The sequence below is a fragment of the Acomys minous genome (genome assembly GCF_964271855.1).
Source record: "Acomys minous genome assembly, chromosome: 5".
Taxonomy (NCBI): Eukaryota; Metazoa; Chordata; class Mammalia; order Rodentia; family Muridae; genus Acomys; species Acomys minous.
The window spans coordinates 122,072,739-122,096,410 of NC_140494.1; the positions used below are offsets into that span (position 1 = coordinate 122,072,739).

Sequence of the window (23,672 nt, forward strand, 5' to 3'; positions counted from 1 at the left end):
AGCTCAAACAGCTACACCAGGAAAGGCTCTGCTGCCTCAGGGTCCCCTCTATGCGATCCTCAAATTCCAACAAGTTGACCTAGCACCTGTTGCTCACCATAAAGGGAGGTGTTTGCACAGCAGACAGACAACAAGTACCTTTAAAAATTAAGGTGAGCTGTAGACCAATAAGGAAAGATCTCAAAGCAAAGTAGCAGTTACTTGTCATGCTTTGAAACTGTTGGATGACAAGGGCCCTGGAAACATGTGGCACCAGTACTTTTCTCACGGGGAGTGTTCCCTTGTACCCAGTAGTAGTAGTTTACAGAACACAAGTTAACTGAAGGCTTTTCCTTTATTACATCTAAAGAGCTCTACACAAACAGGTAACATTCAATAGGGAAACAACCTTTCTCCAATGCATGTAATAAATATTTTCACTTGGTACTTTTATACAAACTGACATTGGTCTATTATACATTTTTAAAAGCCATTTTACTGGTTTGGCATGCGGTATGGAAATTCTAAGAGAAAGTTTTAAGGCAATGAATCACAGATTTAAGTTCATGGAATTTATGGTAACTTTTATCTATTTATATACATCTCCCCCTTGTTAATAAGACAGCAGCAGCACACTCTGGGACCACCAGCTAGTCTTCCCCCCTCTCTGAAACCTGCACTTTGTGTTTAATTAAAAAACAAACAAAAAACAAAAACAAAAACAAACCAAATTCAACATGTATCCACAAAACAAAGTTCTTACCAAAATAAATCTGAATGTGCTTTTAAAAGTCCTGAAGGTTCTGGAAGTTTTATGTATTTAAAATTGAAATTGCTTTAAAAACTAGGTTCTTCCTACACTTGCTCATTTACAATTGGGGTATGTTTCCATTCAGTTTCACACACTTGTCTCAAAGGAAAATTGGCGAAAAAATAAAACAAACCAAAAAACAAAACCAAACCAAACAAAAAACAACAACAACCCCCCCCCCAAAACCCAAAAAACCCACATTTTTCAAAACGTGATTCTTTAAGTCAGTAATGTATTTCACCTAAATTAACAATGGAAAAACTGCAATACTTAAAATGAATTGGTCAACCAAGCATTTATGGTTACGTTTCATATTTAGAACTTGTGTCCAGTAGTGCCCACATAGTAAATTAAAAGCCACCTCCACCCTGCTAGTCGAACAGCTACTTGACTGGTGCTGTGTGCTTATAGGTAGACGGGGCACACACAGTACTGTACAGAGCACACATGTACATGCTAAAAAGAAAGACTGGGGCTTCTGGCAACTTGCTGAAAGATGCTGAGAACAGTATCTGTCTGCAGCCTATCAAGGTTAGCAGGGCTGGGGACAGAGGGTGGGCTAGGGAAAAACAACAAAAGAAAGGGGCAAAGTGACCATGCGCTTTCTACTATTAAATGTACGAGATAAAATAGTGCAAGACTAGTAATTATAAAGGATTGTGAAAGTCTCTGACTGAACTTGACCACATGCAACATTTTAGGAAGTCAACAACTGAAGAAATGAACTCCTTACAAAGTGGAACAAACTAAGATACACAGACAGCCAAATGGTCCATTCTCCTATGGATGATGAAAGCCACAGGACATGCATTTCTCTCTATCACCCACTCTTCCCTTAGCTTGACACAGTGCAGGACACAGAAGGAACGTGCCCCCTCCACAACTGGGCTGAAGAAGGCAGAGGGCTAGGTTTTCAACTGACAGTTTGTAACTCAGCATCAGACACAAAAACCTACTGATCAGAATCCTAAAACCAGTAACAACAGTAACTAAAAAACAACAACAAAACCTAAAACAAAATCAAGAACAAAGAAAGCTAAAATAATAAAAATATTTTATATTGCAATGTTAACAGAGACAACCAAAATTTTAGTGATTCCCACTTTAGAAACAAATTATGACCTTATCTGAAATAAGCCTAAATACAGCAATGAGAAACTGAAGAACGTGTACTCACCGTAACACCAGATGAATTTTAAAAACGTAACTATTTCTGGTTTGAACTGACAACAAATGCCTTGTTTTATTGCGAATTGTTTTGTGACTCTAACACAGCCATTTCTGTGTGGAACACACATGCGTAGGGGAAGACGATGTTACGCACACGCACTTGTTTATAAATACATATATACACACACATATACATATCAACACCAACTTTTTTCTAAATTCAAGTCGACAATTTAGTAGCAGAGAGACGCTATAAAACAAATATTATTTTTAGATGCCACACTGTCATGTGAACCACTTATCATACAACTGAAGACGCAGCCATCGGGATGTCTACCTGGATTAATATCGGTCCTTCTGTCACTGATGCAAGGTTTGAAAACAAGTTTACTACACACAAAGACGGTGCTTCGCCAACTCTGAGCACATGAAGCTGTAAGGTACAAGGCCAGCCTGGGACCTGGTGATGGCGTGCCCCTTCCTCTCTGCCGTTAAAGCGCATGCAAACTCGCCAACAGCTGCTATCTACTTTCCACTGTAAGAACACTGCTGTCTTATCTGCTGACTCTCAAGTATGAGAAGCATTTTTTTCCTTTCTTTGATCCTTAATTATCTCCTGAAGAAATTCTAGTATATTTACATATTCTACTATCCAGAGTAGGTGAGACCATGAATTAAAAAAAAAAAAAAAAAAAAAAAAAGGCTTCCTATGTTGTGTTTGCCACTAAAAGGTGAAGGAAAAAATAAACAAAGCTAAGAAAGGAAGTATACTCAGAGCCAGAGAACTAAACTAGCTAAGGTTATTTTTGAGTTTTAACTGTTTAGCAAATAGATTTGCTATGGGTCCACATGAGGGCTGCACCGTACTGTCTACTTTAGGGTTACTGACTTCTTTTCTTCCTTCCTTTTTTGAGGTGGCACAATGTCCTCTGCTAGCTGCACATGGCACCCCATGGAGCTTCTGGGGTTCTTTCACATTCCACTTTAATATGAAGACCTTCAAGAAAAGCCTGTTACCCTGTGACCAATATGCCAGTACTCACAGACTTGGCTGAAATTCAGATTTCAAACCAGCACACGGTGTACCGCCGCTCCCCAGCCCGCCCACCGACTGTGTCTGTGGGCAACTTTCGTTCCAGCACTTCCGGGAAACACTCTTCCGGGGTAGACAGCAGATCAGAGAGAACCTGTACGGAGAACATGCATCTGGGAGAGCGGAGAAAGATGCTCACAGGAGAGTTCAAGACCTCTGAAGCACTTTGAAAGAAGCAGGCAACCGATAGTAACTAAATGCAAAGTCAGAAGGGCAGGAACAGTGATGACAGAACAACACACACTGGCACACAGCAGACACACCCACCCACAGATCTGTCCTGAAAACTAAGGAATGCAGCGGGACAGGTGAGAATCATAACTTAAGGCTGGTAAAATCCACACACACACAAACAGAAACCAAGTCTGTTGCTTTTAAAAAATGGAAACCAAAACTATCCCAACCCCCTCCCCACAACAAAGCCCACAATTTAAAACTTCGTACATGCAATTGTTTCTGTTATTGCAAGTAAGATAATGCCATTGAAGTGAAATAAAACCCAAACCATAGGAGAAATGGTGAAGTCTTCAGAATCCAGAAAAAAATGAACCGAAGGAGGTTTGTGGGTGCTTGTTTTTTCTTTTCTTTCCTCTTTTTTTTTTTAAACAAGTGTTTTATCAGGCAGTCTTAGATTTATATACAAAAGTAAAACTGAAAATATAGTTTTGTTCTCTGTACATTTCTTTTAATTTTTTTCCCTAAAAAAAGGAAAAAAAAAAAACACCACGCTTGTGTACTTTTCTAAACAGGATAAGGTAAAACAGAGCACAGTGCTCTCCTGCCAAGTCATTTAACGTGGGGCGGGGTGGGAGCAGCAGGGCGAGGGCGTCAGTCCAACGAGATAATGTCTGGTATGATGCCAAAGATGGATGCCGTGTCCGCGCTGCTCCTGCTGGCCACGCCATGGCCATGGCTCTCCCTTAGACTGTTGGAAGACACAAGGCTGCTATTGCTGCCACTACTGCTTCCATTAGTAGCTGGCAGAGAAGTGCTTCCTCCCGCACTGAGCTGATCGAGAAACATCTGCGAGGAGGTATACGGAAAAAATCGAGAGGAGTGCAGGAGGTCCTGGTCATCTGAGACCGCTGCTGCCGCTGCAGCAAGCAGGGACGTGTTGTAATGCTAGGAGGGACCAGAGACAAAACACTCTGTTAAATAACCAGATGTACCTCTGTGTACTCTTCTCAGCAGACCTAGGCCCAGGTTAGCATGTCCCAAGTACCTGGCTCCTCAAGTGACAACACACTCTGCAGTGAAATGACTGGCCACTGATGATGAGAGCACTTTGGCACGGTATCCGAAACTGGAATAACATTTTTGATTGTGTGCGCCAGTGTTTGGTTTGTCTTGCGTGCAGTTCTGAGGTGTTCAGAAGTTACTAGTAGGAAGGAAAACAGCTGCCCCTCTAAAGATACACCCCGGATTCCCACCTGCAAGTTCAGCCTGAGACCTGCATCACAGATGCTCAGCAGCAAGTGTGCCCAGGCTATGGGCTCTGTGCAGTCTGTCTGTGTTCTCAGCACTACAGGCACTGGGCACAGTGTTTGTGCACACAAGCACTCCTGAACTGGAAAGGGCAGGAAGAACTTGCTGTATAAAACAAGGGATGGATGTCATGTTTGTGTGCGGCACTTCCTGAGTGGGGTGTGTGGGGCTGCAAGTCTCGCTGGGTCAGGGACTGCGCTGAGTGGCTGGAAGGCTGAGGACACACTGTGTACTACTGTGGGCTCCACCAGCCCTCTACGCTTAAGCTAGTCTACATTTTTTTTTAAATCCCAAAGCTTACCTTTTCTTTAATTAACCATAGTCACATAACAATTTGGCTTTGCTTTAAAACCTTTCGTAAGGTATTAATTATCCACAAGAATAGGTTTCATTAGAACACTTCCCCGTCTCTGTCTTTTGATCATAACTACCCTCTACTACTTTCTCCTGATCCCCTCCCTCTAGCTGATCTCCTTCCAGGGTGTGTTCCCAATGAGTTTCCTTAGTGTTTACAGAGCACAGACGACTTGCCAGTGGCTTCACCACTGAAGAAAATGTCTGACTAACCACTGACTGCCTACAGATCTTTAACCTCTGACTACTTTATCCTTTGTAACACCTAAAACATGAATACACCATCTGGCTGTGCAAAACATTTTCTTTCTTCATACCTACATCCTATAAAAACTAATGATGTTTTTTTGCTAAAAAGTAAGGCAAGTATATATAAATATGCACTCTCTCTCACTCTCTCCCCTGCCCTCAGGTCTCTATAGGCCAGGGTTAGTATCACTGTCTACTAGGCATATTTTGTTTCCTAAAAGGTTTTTAGGGCAGAACAAGGCCTGATTCTGGATCCCTGAGGCCCACTAGGGTTCATTCTGTGTAGGTGTCATTCTTCAGGAACATGTTGTGGTCTTTTGCTTTGCTTGGTTTGTCCCTGTCCATCTGAGATGCGCTTGTGAACAGTCACCACAAACACTCCTGTCTCTGGTGTTCATGTTCTCAAGTATCTGAAGCGGCTGCTGATGTCTGTCAAGTTCCCGCTAACTCCTTTTTGAAACTTCTTGGGGACTCCTTCTGTCCCCGGGAGTTCTTGTTCTTCTTGCCTACTTTTCAGGTCCAAGGCTTCCATACCAGTTTCCTCAGGAACCTCTCTGGGGTCTCTTCAGCATCACACATGTCATCTTGGAGTTACTTGCCAAGACAACTACAGCACCGCCTCACCTTTGGCAGATCCTTTGCAATCAGTAGCAGTCTCTGCAGTGCCTTCTCCAGATGTCGTCAGTTCTCAGTTACCCCAGTCCAAATCTATACAGTACACAAGGCAATGGAACAGGCCCGGTGCTGCTGTCCACCCACAGTCACAGGCATAGCTCCTCAGTGTTCCCATTTCAGCAGCGGCTTGAACAAAGGTCCTACTCAGTGTACCCCAATGGCTGCTAAATCTCCTTGATCAACCAGGAAGATGGCTCAGCAGATGAAAGTGCTTGCTGTGTAGCCCAAATGTCTGGACCAAAAAACAGAGGTGGAGAGGACCGACTCCATACAGCTGCTGTCCTTTGACTTCCAAACTTGTGCTGTGTCTCACCAACACACATCATGGTACAAAATAGTAATAAAAAAATAAAAAATGTATATACAGAACAGAAAGGGGGACATGGGGGGAGCTGAAAGAGGGAAAGGGATGGGTGGAAATAATGTAAAATACAGTATTTTCATGAATGAAATCCTCAAAAAAAAAAATCTGGTTTTATTCTCCAGGTTGGAACAAGAACACCACTGTTGACACTGGAACAAAGGAGGATGTACTTGAGCATCATCACCAACCCACAGCAACTTGCAAAGTTTGCTATCCTGGGCTATGGCTTCGGCAGTTGACAGTCACAGTACCAAAAGGGATGTACTTCTGTGTCTGGTCCTTAGTCCATGTCCTTAGCCACTTCTCTATGGCTGAAGCAGACCCTTCTCAATCCATGATTATCTTACTGTTTCCGATGAGACTTATGCCACTTTGTTTTGCTCTTCAAGTCTGTAGCTCTGGTGCAATGGGACAGCCTGACTGGTGAGTAATAACCACTGACTTTCTCCTTCCATACTCCATGACCACTTTTAATTTTGTTTCCAGGTCACTAGTTTATGGCCTTTTAGCAACTGATTTTGTACATTTAGGGTCTGAGATGAATAAAGCAACATGAGCCTGAGTCAAGCATGGGAGAAGATGAAGCAATTAGCGCCGCAGTAAACACAGTGCGAGGAAGCACAGCATACTATATAACTGAAAACCAGCAGTCATTTGCTTTACTGTCTAGTACTCACAGACTAAACATAACTGTATGTATCAAACATACCACTGGCAATGCAGTAGTGCCACAGGCTATAGCAGGTACCATGTCCTGGCCAACAGGTCACTCTCACACATGTGGCCTAGATTGAACTCTATCTGTCACCCAGCTCACTGCCCTGTGTCTTGATATAACAGTACTGAGAAATCGACAGGCAGACCCTGCCATTAGCCTTCACTGGGGTGGAGGGTGTTGACGGATGAGGGCTTTTATTTACTCTTACAGCCAGAGCAACACTGGCATGTGCACTCCATCATCTAAGGAAGTGTGTTCTTTCTTCTAGCTATGTATTAAACTTTCAGATACTTAGATATACAATTAAAGAAGTGGATTGTTTTCACATTAACATACCTGATTGTCTCCTGATAAGAAAGGAAAGAAATCTAAACCTGTGGAAAGAAAAAAAAAAAAAAAGCTCAGAGGAAAAACAAACAAACAAACAAACAAACAAACAAAAACCACAAAAAAAGGAAAGCACTTCAGTCTTACACCCCATACCCTCTGTATCCCTATTTAAACACAGGAATGCTGGACCATGGTGGTGCATACCTTTAATCTCAGCACTTGAAGGAGACAGATCTCTTAGTTAGAGGCTAGCCTGGTCTACTTACCAACTTCCAGGCCAGCTAAGGTGACTGTCTCAAACAATAAAAACAAAAAACTCCCCCCCAAAACAAAGAACAAAACCAAACCATGAAAAGTAAGCTGGATATTCTTATGGTGTTTCCACCTGTAGACTATTAAGGACAAAGCCCAAGTTTTGGGAACAAATACCTTGCCCTTACTTACTCCTAACAGGAACCATCTCCTTATCTGCCTGTCTTTCAGTCTGTCTATTTAGATGGCATCTCAAGTAGCGCAGGAAGGCCATAAACTGAGGTGACTTTGAACTTTTAAATCATGTCTTCGCCTCTTGCGGGCTGGGATTACAGGCACACATTATCATGTTTAGTTTATCTGGTTCTGGGAATCACACCCATTGCCTCATGTGCACACTACACACTGAGCTACGTACTCAGCCCTTCTGCAACCTTTCAGTCTACTTTACCCCACAGTGCCTTTACTTCTGGTTTGATTTTATAGGTGAAATTTTAAAAGGTCACACAAGTTGTAGCAAAACTTTAATTCTCCTTCTCAAAGTGTTCACTTCTCAATGTCTAGAGCAGATTAAAGGCCAAGGATGTCTGTATGGCCAAGCATAGTGGCATATGCCTTTAATCCTGCATTTAGGAGGCAGAAGCAGTGGATCCTGTCTTTAAAGAAGCAGGAGATGCTGTCTTTAACTAACCTCTGGGAAGTGAAATGACTAGTCCATCAGCCACTAAATTATAAAGACACACCTAGAGTTGAAATTCTTTTTGAGGCCAATCAGGACTACATAGAAAGACCATCTTGAAAAAAGAAAAGAAAGGAGGAAGGAGGGAAGGAGGGAGGGGGTTAACAGGATAAGGTTCAAAAGCAACAAATTTAAAAATTCAAATTGTCTCAATTCATCACTATAAGACAACTGGCGAAACGTCTCACTTGGTATAGGTGTTTGTCACCAAAGTTGATGACCCAAGTTTGAATCCACATGGTGGAAGGAGACTGAATTTCTGCGGGCTGTCCTCTGATCTCCACATATGACATGGCATGCAGCACCTCCACAATATGGTGTGTGTTTAAAGTTCTAGTTCTTAGGAGGCAGAGGCAGGAGGATGACACCACATTTGAGGCCAGTCTGGTCTACTATATGGAGAGCTCTAGGCTAACACCAGGGCTACACAACAAGATCATGTCTCACACACAGTATCTGTCACATTTTAGCCACAATCAAAGAACAAACCTCAACATTCAACCCTATTAAACTAAAGGCCACATACAGGAAGTATCCCAAGAGCCTAACAGACTACTGGGAAGCTCACAACGCCTCACGCCCACTGACTGCTTCAATAGTCTGGCAGTCCTGAGTTCTGGCTGCTGAGAAAGGTGCACCAAGAACCAGGCCATTTTTCCTGGGATCCAAGCTCTGTTTTCCCTATATCCACTTCTTCCTTATACTCCCATCCCCAGACTGCAGCTACACAGTGAAGGCATTCCTTAACCTGTGACAGCAGCCAAGGACCAGGGACTCACCTTGTAAGTCATAAGGCATGGGGGTCATGTGGAAAGGATGCCTGTAGTCCTGGATGAGGGAAGTGTTGATGTAGCTTGTATCTACAGCAGGAAGGCTGGGGGTACGGGACACAGGTGATGCTTGATGAGGAAGACTTAAAATGCTGTAGGAAGAGAAATGTTCAGAAAATTTAATGGTTACTTTTTAACAGTTTAGCAAATGAAGCTATCCCAGGAGTCCTACATTTTATGATAAAGAAATTCAAAACAACAACAAAACCAACCAAACAAAAGCAAAGCAAAGCAGAGGCTATAAGGAGAATCAGAGAGATGTGGTGGTAGCACCATGGAGTCCTTAGATCGCCATCCTCCATGTTGAGACTGTAGGAGCGATCCATAGCTGGATCACTATAACAGGACATGAGTGAAAGGTACCCACAACAAAGGAAACTGCGGTCCTTTCCAAGCAGGTCCTGAAGGGGTAGGTGGTGAGAAGTCTAGGGAAAGCCTTGGGCTAGATAGTTTCATGCCTACTTGACACAAGCAAACACCATCAATCAGTTAGGAAAGTGCCTCTGTAAGACCCTGCTGTAGGCAAGCCTGTAGGGCACCTTCTCAATTAGTGATTGGTGTGGGAGAGCTCAGCCCATAGTGAGTGGTACAACCCCTGGGCTAGTGGTCCTGGGTTTTAGAAAAAAGCAGGATGAGCAAGCCAGTAAGCAGCGCCCCACCATGGCCTCTGAATCAGCTCCTGCCTCCAGGTTCCTGCCCTGTTTGAGTTCCTGTCTTGACTCCCTTCGATGATGAACAGTGACATAGAAGTGTAAGCCAAATAAACCTTTTCCTTCCCATCCTGCTTTTTTTGTCATGGTGATTCACTGCAATGAAAGGAACCCTGACAAAGACACCCTGATAAGGACAACACAAATAGAACAAGGGGAATGCAGCAAATGAGCATTGAGGAGAAAGCGGACTTAGAGTAAACTTTGAGAGTTAACTTTGGGCAGTGACTCTGGTGTACCCAATGTCTAGCTTGGCTATCAGTACAGTTCAAATAATAGCACTGTTGAAGCCAATAAAAGCAGCGAGAGAAGGCAGCAATATGTCCTGATGTGAAAAGGAGACAGAGATTTTAAAGGGAGAGTGGTAGAACTGGAAAGGAAACAAAGGAACTCCAGAAAAACACTGCCATGTTTCATTAGCTAGAGATCAAACCTTTCTCCTTATTTCCTTTAAGAAAAAAAAGAATGCCGGGCAGTGGTGGCGCACGCCTTTAATCTCAGCACTCGGGAGGGAGAGGCAGGCAGATTGATGTGAGTTTGAGGCTAGCCTGGTCTACAAAGCTAATCCAGCATAGTCAAGGTGTCAAGGCTACACAGAGAAACCCTGTCTCAAAAAACCAAAAAAGAAAAAAGAAAAAAGGAAAAAAAAAAAAAAAGGGAGGATACTAGGTGGTGGGTCATCGTTAATCCCAGCACTCAGGGAGGCAGAAGCAGGTAGATTGCTTTAAGTTGGCCAACCTGGAGCAAGTTCCAGGATAGCCAAGGCTACACTGAGAAACCCTAGCTCAGAAAAACAAACAAAACAACAACAACAAAAAGAAAAGAAAAAGGGAACCCCCCCCCAAAGGATGAAGAAAGAAATAAAGAGTTCTGATAGTCCTAGGAAGGTTTATGCATCACTGCACATGACCCCACCTGTGTAAGGCTAACAGGCACAGAGGAAAAGAATGCAATGAGAAAGGGAGGAATAAAGACACCTTTCACTTTGAATGTACACGTGTGGTGTGTCTGTGAGGGTGTGGGTGTTACATCGATCGCATGGAGGGCAGAGAACAAGCTCCCGTGTCAGTCTTTGTTTGTCCCTCACTGGACCCTGATGTGTGGGCCAGCTGCCTTATGAGTTTCCAGGGCTTCTCCTGTCTCTGTCCCCGTTCTTGATGCAGTAGCATTGGAATCAGACATGCCTGCTACTGTATCTGGCCTTACATGGGATCTGGGGGTTTGAATTCAGGTTATCAAGTGTGTATAACCAGTACTTTAGCCAATGAACCACACCCCAGCCCGATCTTTTGCTTCTAATACTCTTTGTGAAATATTTGCAGGTGGGGGTACAGTTTCAATGGTACAGAGTACTTGAAAAGACACCAAGGTTAAATTTCCAGGAACAGAATAAGCATAAGACAGTCAAAAGTGCTACACAGAAGTGTTTCATCCAATGAAAACGCAAATGCCATGTTCCTTAGCTGATTCTTTGTCTATGTTCAGGAAATTGTGACAGGAAACAGCAGTTGACTGCTAATCTTCACATACATCCTAGTCTGGAAAACAGTATGGAACTTCTGGGTGAGGGGAACACTGAGTAAGATGTTACTTAGTGCTTGACCCTTCTAGATATGGATCTTGTCTTTCAATTCTGTGACTGCTCTCAAGTGTACTTCCATGGTACAATGCGCAGCAGCAAACAATCTGCCAGGCTCAGTGTTCTAGCTACTGTGAATAGCCACAGTGCTGCATACACAGGCACTCGTCTAAATATGCTGGAGACATCCATGTTTTATCTACATATCCATAGAGAAAGGTCTGGAACTTGCAGAGCTGTATCAAGGCTCAATTCACCATGGGCAAATGCAGGGATGTAGTTAATGCAACTAATATGATATTCTAAGACATAATGGTCTCTAAAGACTCCCAAGTTTTCTTGATTAAAAAAATATATTACACACACACACACACACACACACACACACACATACACAGAGATGGCTCAGAGGTTAAGAGCACTGGCTGTTCTTCTAATCCTGAGTTCAATTCCCAGCAACCACAGGGTGGCTCATAACAATCTATAATGAGATCTGGTGCCCTCTTCCGGCCTACAGGCATACATGCAGGCAAGCACTGTATATATAATAAATAACTTTAATATATAATATATTATTATACTAAAAATACTGCAGAGTTCATATATGACTATTCTGAAGAGTAGAAGGCAGCCATAAATCAACTCCTGAGCATTTATACACCTGTTTTAAAAAGTATCTTTTAATTGTGCAATTATGGCACAAAAATATGACAATATAGTTGTTTCCTGATACCTGTGGGAGCTGGTTCTAGGACCACCTACAGATATCCAAATCCAAGGTTGACTTTTGTCCCTCATGTCATAGATTTATGTGTCACCTAAGCATCCCCTCTGGGTTTCTAGGTTCCCTCAGAACACTTTTTACATTGAAATCTTTTTGTTTTTGTTTTGGACAGGAAGTCATCCAGTACAGGCTGGCTCCAAACTGGTGGCAGTACTACTGCCTCGGCCGTATGAGTGACAGTTTTAAACATATGCTACAAATCCCAGCTCAAAGGTACAGCTCGATGGGAGACTCCTGGGAAACACAGACAACAAATCTTCAAAAACAGGGCTCCTGTGAAGGAAGCTGAAGTTACTGCTGATCTCTCCTGGGAACCCACATAGTCAGCTTCAGTCAGCTTCAATGCCCTGGTGTGCACAGCCTTCTCCTGTAAGAGCACGACTTACACTAACTTATAGCTAGTAGGTTCTTTATAGGCAGTGTTCTAAACCCTACAAGCAGGCCAAGACAAAGCAGTATCCTCTGTGGCCTCTCACCCAGGCAGGAACTGGGAAGGGCATTTCAATGCACCTCCTCGCACTCGAGGAAGATCGGTCGTGCCCTCATTCCCAAGAGCTGAAACAGACACTGTTCTGTCCACATACACCTAAAAGGGTGGAATGTGGGCTGTGTGAGGACACATGAAGGTCAGCAAAGTGGCAGAGCAGTCCGAGCCCACAGGAAGAAATGTATTTATCTACACCTACCGAGTGCAGTGGGAAAAGGCTAGTGGCTTAACTGCCCATGTGGCACTCTCTCCAACAAGATGGCCAAAAACGGTAAAGATCTTGGAAGGAAAACCATGCCTCAAATGTGAGGAGAGGATGCAGGAAAAGAGTCCGCCCCACCCACCCCCCAAATCTCTCTCTTTTAATATTTTTTTTTGAGACAGGGTTTCTCTGTGTAGCCCTGGCTGTCCTGGACTCACTTTGTAGACCAGGCTGGCCTGAACTCACAGCGGATCAGCTTGCTTCTGCTGCGCCGCCGGCCTTCCCCCGCTCCCCCAAGCACTGAAATTATAGGCATATGCTATTGTGCCCAGCTTCTCCCCTGCCACTTTTTTTTTTTTTGAGACAGGGTCTCATTATATATAGACCAGGCTGGTCTGGAACTCACAGAGATCCACCTGCTTCTGCCCTCAGCACTAGGATTAAAGGTGTACACTGCCACACCTGGTCCAAGAGTAATTTTATTTACAGTATTAGCCACAAATTGGTTAAATAAGGGCTGGTGAGACTGCTTAGCAGGTAAAGGCACATGGTAGAGGAATCAATTCCTGAATGTTGTTTTCTGTCCTCCACATACACATAAAACAAATGAGTCTTTAAAAAAAAAGGGGGGGGGGGCTGGTTAAGTGCAAACAAAATCCTGGTAATCCTTATGTATATCAGAACTACTGTACGCACCAGAGCCATCTTTTAAAAATTTATAGGGGTGCACAAGCATCCTTGGAGGACAGAAGTTGGCATCAGATCCCCTGGATGGAGCTGAAGGTACAGGCAGTTGTGAGCCACCATGTGGGTACTGGGGACTGAACTTGGGTCCTCCACAAGAGCACCAAGCACTCGTAATTGCTGAGCCATCTCTCCAGGTCCAGAGTGTCTCTTGATATGATGATTTCTATATTCAAACTCTTACAGTACAGTGGTTCAATTCCTCAACAGTGCAGCATCCCTGGCAAAGTCAATCTACACTATGTATTCAAACACAATGTTTTATCTGCAGCCTTTACCCTACTTTGCAAACGCACGTTTGGAAGAGAGTTTTTTGGAAAAGTCTTAGCAGTACTCACCCTTTATTATTTAGTGGTGACGTAGGAGACAGAGAAGGACAAGGCCTCTTGGCAGAGGGTTCTTCCTCCTCTTCGTCTGATGAACTGTCTATGGTTAGGTCAATCACCTCGACTTTCTTGTTTTTATTTGAGGACTGGTTGTGTGAAGTCACCTGATGCTCCAACGTGGAGCTCAAGCATCCTGTGTGGAAATGATTAAAACATAAGACCTGAGTCAGTTCTCTTCTTTTTCTTAGTGTTCCCCTAGACGATCAGTTTAGTGTAGCAACTCTACTGTAGCAGAGTGGAGAGGTAATAGTGGTTCTGTTCTACTTTACTTAAAATTGCAGCTTCTTCTTTTGACAGAGTTTCTCTGTGTAGCTGTGGCTAACCTGGAATTCAATTCTGCAGACCAGGCTGGCCTTGAACTCACAGAGCTTGACCTGCCTCTGCCACCCTGAGTGCTGGAATTAAAGGCAAGTGCCACTAAGACCAGATAAAACTACAGCTTATTATTGGTTGTTAATGAATTATTTTGAATTAGAATAATCAAATTTTATCTAATGGCTGGGTGTGGTGGCACATGCCTTTATCCCAGTACTCTGAAGGCAGAAGGCCTCTGTGAGTTCAAGGCCAATCTGGTCTACATAGTGAGTCCCAGCATATCCAGGGCTACATACATAGAGATCTTGTTTAAAACAAACAAACAAGAAACCAAACTTTTAATTACTTTGGAATAAAAGTAGTTTAGAGCAGGATGTATTACATGTTTATCTATACAACATCCAAAATACCTAGGAAATACTAAATTTTTGTTTGTTTGTTTGTTTGTTTTTTCTAGACAGTTTTTCTCTGTGTAGCCTTGGCTGTCTTAGACTCATTTTGTAGACCAGGCTGGCCTTGAACTCATAGAGATCCACCTGCCTCTGCCTCCTCAGTGCTGGGATTAAAGGCATGGGCCACCAATCCCTTGCGGAAATACTAATTTAAAATAAAACCTCAGCCAGGTGTGGAGGTGGCGGCAGCGCACGCCTGTAATCCCAGCACTCAGGAGGCAGAGGCAAGTGGATCTCTGAATTACAGGCCATCTAAGGCTACAAAGTGAGACCCTGTCTCAAAAATTAGAACAAAACAAAAAAGAAAAGGGCTGGAGAGATGGCTCAGGGGTTAAGAGCACTGTCTGCTCTTCCAGAGGTCCTGAGTTCAATTCCCAGCAACCACATGGTGGCTCGCAACTATCTATAATGAGATCTAGTGCCCTCCTCTGGTGGGGAGGCACACGTGTAGGCAGAACATTGTATACATAATAAATAAATATTAAAAAAGAAAAAAAATTTAAAAAACAAAAACAAAAAAGAAAAAACAGTATGCTCACTATTCTGCAACAAAACTATGGAAATTTTTAAAAGGGTAGGTTCTTCAAAATGGTGGCTTTTAAAGTGACATTAAAATACTTTGAAATTGATTTAAAAGAAGCCCTGCTATTTGTGGCAGTTTAATCAATAACCTAACAATCACTGAGCTATTTGTACTGCTCAGTATTTCAAAAGTCCGCATTCTCAATACTGAAAACCATGGCGTACCACAGTCGCAACCACAGGTTTCATGAAAAGCCACTCACCGTCAACTCCGTTGTATGAGGCAGTAACTTCCTGCACTTCCTTTTTTGATCTCATCGGAGCCCATGAGCCATCTTCCTTAAACTGTATCTCATCACAGTCTGTACAGTACTTTAGGATTTCCATAAACAACCTAGACAAACAATCTGTTCTTAATACAGCATGTTTTAAATGAAGAGAAACAAGAACCAACTCTTAAAATACTTACATCTTCTAAGTATTTATACAAGTAGAAAATGGGGGAAAAGAAAGTAGACCAGACAAATTACATTTGTTCTCAAACCTAATGCTAAACAGAAAAAATAGTGGAGCATTACTCAAATTGTGGAACATTTATAAGAAATGACAGTTTAGCCAGGTGTGGTGGCACATGCCTTTAATCTTAGCACTTGGGAGGCAGAGGCAGAGGCAGAGGCGCAGAGGCGCAGAGGCGCAGAGGCAGAGGCAGGTGGATCTCTGTGAGTTTGAGGCCAACCTGGTCTACAGGACAGCTAAGGCTACACAGAGAAACTTGAAAAAACAAAAACAAACAAAGAGAAAAGGAAAAGACAATTTAGAAATACATATTTAGCTTATGTTATATAGTAGGTAGGTGTCACAGCACATGGGTAGAAGTCTGAAGACAACTTGTAGGAACTGGTTCTCTACTTCCACTACCTGGGCTCTGGGGATCGCACACAGCTGTCAGGCTTGGCAGTGAGCACCATTACTGAGCCCCAAGATTTTTAAAGATACAGAAAAATGTTCACAAAAACTGAGATGGCTGAGCCAGTTGATGGTGGTGCACGTCTTTAATCCCAGCACTCAGGAAGCAGAGGCTGTTGGATCTCTGTGAGTTCAAGGACAGCCTAGTCTACAGAGCAAGTTTCAGGACAGCCAGGGCTGCACACGCACGTGTGTGTGACACACATATGCACACACATACACACACACACTTTATATGTATTTATATGTATGTATATGTATCTGGTTTTCTTCTTTATACAATACACTTGCAAACTGCTCATAAGATCTTACTTGATAAACTGAAGGGATACATATAAAAATGTACAACCAATAGTTAAATCCAAATAAAATATGCTGGCACTAAAAGAATATTTATAGGGAATACATGAAATTCACTATGGCCAAATTATTCAGTCATACTATTAAATAAAGCCAAAGACTAAAAGTTACTAATAGCATATAATCAAAATGTATGTAAAAACTAAATAAGAAGTTATATCAAAAATGCCTTTTATTTTCTGTTCTTTCCATTTTTGAGAGAGTATTTTATTATAAGAAAAAGAATTAAGACATATATTATATAGAGCTGGGTAAAACACTACTATTAACTTAAATTTACAAGTTAGCTATCATTTCATTTTTGAAAAATCCAACAGGAAACACACTATTTACTTACATTCTCCTGAGACCCGACATCTTTAAAGCTCTGGGTTTTAAGTCTACTAATAAATACATTCAATTTCTTATATTATTCCCTTCAAGCTCTTATGCTTTCTCATATACTATAAATAAACTGTCTTGTTTGAGTGTTTTACTGAAGAATATCAAAAATATTAGGAAGGCATTTTCCCTTTTCACAAATCATTTCCTTGTTTCTTGTTCAGTGACAAGAAGGCAAACAGAAACCTAAGGGAAGTGACAGACTCAGGGCCAGATAGCAACAGGTCAAAAACCACAGACAAATAGATTATAAGGAGAACTGCCCATCACTGTGATGCAACAGAAAGAGAAAAGGCAGGGATAGAAACACAAGCAGCAGAACAAAGGACGCTGCTATTAGCCGGCTGTCCTTTGCCAGGAGCCCTCACAGCGGAAATCAGGACTTGATGGACAGACAGAAGCCAGATCTAGTTTCTGGAAACTGGCTAACTTCTACTAAAAAGCCTAACTGTTCAAAGAAACTGTATTATTTACAAATTGTTTGAAGTGTGCATGTGTTTGTCTGTGGCTATGTGCACATGGGAGTATGGAAAAGGGCACTGGATCCCTTAGAGCTGGGAAATGACTTGGGTGACCTATAAAAGCAGTATAGCTCTTAACTGCTGAGCCATCTCTTTAGCACTAGAAGCTCTCTTTTAATTTTTATTTTTGGATGAGGTTGAATTAGCTAGAATCTTTTAATCTGATCATGCTTTCTCTTAATACACTCCATATGTTCTTAGATGTACTAAATAAATATATATATACATGTATATATATATATGTATATATATATATATATAAAACCTTTTTAGAATTACTGGTGCTTAAAATGGTAAACACCGTAAGATGCTGAAGAAAAAGGAAAAAGCATGTGTTTTCAAAACAAGCTGAACACACACACACACATGCGCGCGTGTGTGCACATACACATAAATAAAAAATCAATGTTAAGAAACAAAATTTAAGGGAGGGAACACCAAGATGGCTCAGTGGGTTAAAGGTTCCTGCCACCAACCCTAACAACATGTTTGATCCCCAAAACATAAACGACAGAAGGAAAGAACAATTCTCCAATGTTGTCATTCTGTAGCCCCAATAGATGATTTTTTTTAAACCTGAAAGATGAAAAGTATTTACAATAAAGATGAAAAGTATTTGCAATAGTTAAGTACTCACTGATTTCTAGAATAATGATATTCTACAAATAAACAAATTTGAAAAAACTACCTTTAGGTTTTCTCTCAAATTCAGATAGTAGAGGGTCATTTCAAAACAAGGAGAAATGTGAACATACATACCCATCAATAATAAGATGTTCATACGGAGCCTTCTTGTCACAGACAGGACAGACCCACGTTGGTTTTTTCTCATTCATTTGAATATAAAGAGTTGCATCAAAACACTGGAGGTGGGAACAGGTAAGCGCTCGACATGGAATTGTCAGCCGCATTTTTCCAAGCTTTGAGAGGAGGGGAAAGGTCAGTATCAGTACATGTTGAAAACTTAGGCTGTAATAATAACTTCCTGAAATACAACGTGCAAGTCTCAGTGAACATCATGGAAGAGGGGGCGGAAAGAGGGTGAGATCTAGAGAAGCAGGAGATTTGCTGAGACTGCGTCTCCTAGAATCCACAGGGAAGCTTCTTGCCCATGATACTGTAGCAATCTTACTGACTAAAAAGACCTGAATAGGGTAAGACCAACAGGCATGCTAACATAGTACAGGGAAATCTCACAGGGCCCCACTCCTAGACAAAGAACTATATATAGGCAACTCCATGGATGAGCCTCCTAATTGGTTATCTGATACCAAATGGACAACTCTGAAATTATATTCATACAGGTAAGAGTTCATCATATGGACTGAGAAGATTATATTTATAAATGTTATTACATATATATACCTACATATATCTATGCATACCTATATATGTGTATATATATATACATATATATATATATATATATATATCATACTTTAAAAAATAACAACACTTAATTAAAAGAGGCCATGATTTTGAGAGTGAGCAAGGGAGGAGGTACCTAGGAGAGATTAGAAGAGGGAAAGGGAAAAGGGAAAATGTAATACTTACATCTTATTTTTTTTATTTAAAATTTTAATATAAAAACATGTTCTGTGTTAAATTACCATGGAAGAACAAAAAGCCTGAAGGTTAGAACACTACAGTCTATCTGGATATCAAACCCAGTGACTACAGATCGCCTACCACAAGGCCATTCACTACCACCTACAGGCTCAAGATGAGCTTCCTTTTTTCTTCTGTTTCAGAACTGAGGACCAAACCCAGGGCCTTGTGCTTGATAGGTAAGCACTCTACCATTGACCTTAATCCCAACCCCTGAAGATGAGTTTCTAGTTGGGAAGGTCTGGATCCCTTTCCTCATAGTGTGTGTGTGTGTGTGTGTGTGTGTGTGTGTGTGTGTGTGTGTGTGTGTGTGTGTGTGTGTGTACGTACGTACACATACACACAGTGAACCTGGGGCCTCTGCTTGTTGTCCAAGCACTTTACCATTGAGCTGTATTTCCAGCCCCCTCACACTCCTACATCAGTCTTTGATCTGAAAAAAGTTAGGAACCATCTAATTACAGGTTTAGAAAAAGAAGACAGGGATAGCAATATGAACTTTAACCTCATTCATTTTTCTTGCCTAGTAATTGTTGCTTGAGCTGACTCTATTCCACATATGAAAGCCTTCTTTGATCCTAATCTGCCTCCTTGGGCCCAAGGTAGAAGCCTTGCCTGGGGACCTGCACAGCAAGTGCTGTTATCACCACTCACAGGGTCCTCTAAGTCCATAACGGCCACAGAGATGAGCTACTCACTTTCTATAATGCTGTTATTTGCTAAGTTCACCAAAAAAAAAAAAAAAGACTTTCTGTATGTTTATGAGTTAAAAGAGGAAAAGGTTCTTGGCTTACAAACATTTCAGGGAAACGTGTCATTTCCTTGTCTACTAAGGAAACCAACTGTCATGGGGCCCTAAATTACTGTTCTAGTACCAATGATTTACTGTGCTTCTAGGGAAAATGCTTCACCTTTCTGGGCTTCCTTTTCTATCTAGAAAGTAGCATAATTTCCTTTTTACTTCCACTGGATGCAGACTTTAAAAAGGACTTTGAACATGATAAGAACTTAAGACTGGAGGAACATCAATTTATCATGTCCAAAGTAGGGAGAGGACAGAACTGGGGTAAACTGCAAGTGTCCTTCTCTTCTGTGCCCCAACTCCACCCCTGAGTAAGATTACACTGCTGGTGTATCTCCTACTGGAACTAGGTCAGACTCATGTCTTTGTCTCCAGCTTTGGAAGGGAACCTGTTATTCTGTAAGATGGTAGTCTTGTGTACTGATAAACTGTCAGCTGAGCATGCTAGCAGTCCTGGGAGAAATTCTATGTCTGAAAGATGTGAATGACACCGGGGATTACAGGAATAAAGGCTTGTGAAAGGAAAGCCTTCAATAACTCCCTCTTTCAAAGTGTAAATAAATTCTGTGGTCTGTTGCTTGGATTCTGAAATCATCTTTCGTCCTGTCTCCCTGTCTGCATGAAGTATCAGGAGGAACCCAACAGCTCTGCAGCGGGGAGCTTAGTGTGCTGGCACTCAGTTCCCATACACGTCAACCTATGCTTTCTTCACTTAATATTAAGCAACCAGCAGGAATTTGCATTTCCTAGTTAAGGTCTAACTTAAGATATAAACGTCAACGTGGAGCTGAGATGTAGTGAGCAGAACATCTGCCTAACGCGCAGGAAGCCTGTGCCCTAGCAATGTCACTCACAGACGTGTGCCTGGAATCCCAACCCTTGGGAAGTGAAGGCTGTTCAAGATCGACCTCGGACAGAATAGTAGGCCAGGCTGGGCAATGTGATTCTCTGTTTTCAAAAAACAAGTGCCCTGCCAATGAAAGTATATGAAAATAAAAAGATAAAAATTCAATTTGGCACCATCATCTAGACCATAACTTGGAAACCGTTGCTGGACTAATAAATGCCTTAGCTAATGGCAGCAGGCAATGGATTTTCTGTTGCCAGAAAACGTAAGTTCAGTAAAGGGTGTCATGAAGCTGTTTAGTTAGCCCTTTGTTCGTACACACAGGCAAGAAAACGATCCCAAGCCTTTGTGGTGAGCTTCACAACAAGGTGACCTACAGTCTGAAAGCAAACTGACAGACAGTACAGGAATAAAAGTTACAATAGAATAAGAAAACAAAATTCATGCTCAAATGTATGACTCAAGTGTCATCTATTGTCTCTAACCTAGTATCAGAAGGAGTGAGGCTCTAATCAGTTTAGTCTTTTGATTACAAAGTTCCCTTCCCTTTGAAGGGCACTATCTTGAAGGACAAGATGGGTGTCTGCATTACCACAGACAAACATAAGGAAGGCCACATGTATTCTAGGGAGGCTGACTTCACTCAGAGGTGCTTCAGCTCATGATGCTGCATGAGATAATACCAGACCTAAGTCTAAGCCAGCTTACACCAGCAGGACCCTATAATGCCATGACAACATTTATTTATTTATTTTTTTTAATAAAAACAAAGTGTGATTGACATTTTTTAAAAATCTGGTTAAGTTTTTCATAGTAATAAGTACTCATGAAAATAAATTTTTAGTTCATTTTCTTTCTTCTATCAACTTTAAATTATCTGCTTTTGGGTTTACAGGTCTTTGGAACAGGCTGCATCTGACTTCTCAACATTTCCGTCTCTATTCTTAATAAATTAGAACTGACAATCCTCAAAGAGAAAAGGCATTTTAATTATTTTCGTTGCCTTTAGCTAAATGGCACACAAATAACAGAAACTCATTTATTCTGAGCTTTGCATATTACAAAAGGGAAATAGAAATGCACAGTAAGATGGCATATTTACATATTTCAAAGAAGAAATCTCTTCTTTATGATTCCATAAATTTGATATATAGATGAGTTATCACAACTGTATTTTATTTTTGAGCAAAAGCACACCTAAAAATATATGGCCTTGCTGTTCCAGAATAACTGTAGGGGGATTATCCCTTTAGCCAAATAGGAACTCATGACATACTGTGTTATCTATTAGATATAGTAGCTTTTTAAAATCTGAATTTTGAAAGCAGATGCTAATTTACAATGAACAGCTAAGACTGTTGGAACTAATAAGAGAGGAGCACAGGGGGACATGGAAATTAGAAGCTGGCTCAGTAAATCAAGAAGTAAGAAGCAAAATGTCGGCCACATTTCCCAGTAACAGGGGGAAGCACCTGAGCCATAGGATGCAGAGCTCACGCCATGAACAGAGCTACTACCATATACAGTAGGCTGCCTTTTATATGAACACTTTCGTGTAGTCACGTGCTCAATGTTGTAAATATTAAATATTAGTGCAGCAGTAAACACTTTTAAGATGGAAATGCAGGGAAACAAGATTTCCCTAGTGATTTAAGTGGGAAGCGAAGCTTCTATATTCTCCTAAATTTATCAAATCCTTTCAAGTGGGGTTTTTATGATGAAATGAAGCATCAAGAAACCATGAAAAGGAGTAGATTAAGATTAGAGAAAAAGAATGAGATACATCATTTTAAATTGTTTTGTTTAAGGTTTTTTTTGTTTAAGGTTTCTACCTTCCTGGTCTTGAGCCAATTTTATGATTCTTAAAAAAAATTAATTTGGGGCTAGAGAGAGGGCTCAGAGGTTAAGAACACTGTCTGTTCTTCCAAAGGTCCTGAGTTCAATTCCCAGTAACCACATGGTAGCTCACAACCATCTATAATGAGATCTGGTTCCCTCTTCTGGTGTGCAGGCACATGTGGGAAATACTGCACAAATAAATAATAAATAAATAAATCTTTTTAAAATTTTTAAAAAATTAATTTGTTCTTTTATTTCCAACTACTTATTTCCCCACATAGTTAACTACTTATAAACAACAACAACAACAACAACAACAACACAGGCTGCTATAACATTTGTCTGGTTATTAAAGAACTTTTAATAATAGTAACAATACTTCTCTTATGGCAGACAGGCTATAAAGAGGACTCAGAAGGAAGGTCCTTCATAGAACAGACGACAGAGCCATGGCCATAGGACTTAGAGGCTTCTTCTAACTGTGTTTCTTCTATGGCCATGAAGGTGTGCAGAGTAGGGAGGGATCCCAGCTTTAGGATCCGTGTCAAGGACAGAACTGCAGGTTAATCATACACCGATGGCTTTATCTTCAAGCCAGGACTTAGTAAACAATCCAAGGCTAAGATGTAGGATAAGGAATATTTTTTGTAAACAACTTTTTGCTTCTTCAAGAACAAAGGAACAACCATTCTCTTAGGTTAGTGGGATCTCAAAGCTGAAAGCTGTCAATGATCCCACCTTCCTGAACAAACTAGGCAAATCAGAAGACATGTACCCTTTCATTCTTAATATATTTGAATATGGTTAATTTGATCAATCAAAATGTCAGCAGCTTATTATTAATTTTTACCTTCTTTCATATGAAGACAATATTTAATTGCCATCCCTAATCTTGATGAGACCAACAACAAATTAGCAATTTTTTTTTGCTTACAGGTTTAATCATTTGGTCAAATCTTATAGGACTTTATTATTTGTTTCATTCAAATGACTGTTTCTTCCCTTTCTGGCTTATAAGTATCCTTACGTTAAAAAAGGGAAAAAAAAGAAAAGAGAAAGTATCTTTATGTTAATTCTATAGGTATAAGGAATTCAGCCAGGCAGACAGAATTTTCTCC

General features: G+C 41.2%; 1 protein-coding gene across 3 annotated transcripts in view; it reads right to left on the reverse strand.

Annotated features, from left to right (window-relative positions):
* Positions 1-315: 315 nt before the first annotated feature.
* Positions 316-23,672, reverse strand: part of PIAS1 (protein inhibitor of activated STAT 1) — a 113,634-nt gene continuing 90,277 nt past the window's right edge. For 2 of the 3 annotated variants that reach the window (XM_084781416.1, XM_084781417.1), the window contains exons 9-14: positions 18,218-18,378; positions 15,494-15,624; positions 13,894-14,074; positions 8,999-9,141; positions 7,235-7,272; positions 316-4,175 (exon numbers count right to left, since the gene is read on the reverse strand). In XM_084781416.1, the coding sequence (XP_084637542.1) occupies positions 3,882-4,175; positions 7,235-7,272; positions 8,999-9,141; positions 13,894-14,074; positions 15,494-15,624; positions 18,218-18,378 (948 nt within the window). In that variant the 3' untranslated portion in view covers positions 316-3,881. The other variant, XM_084781418.1, reaches the window with a different exon arrangement.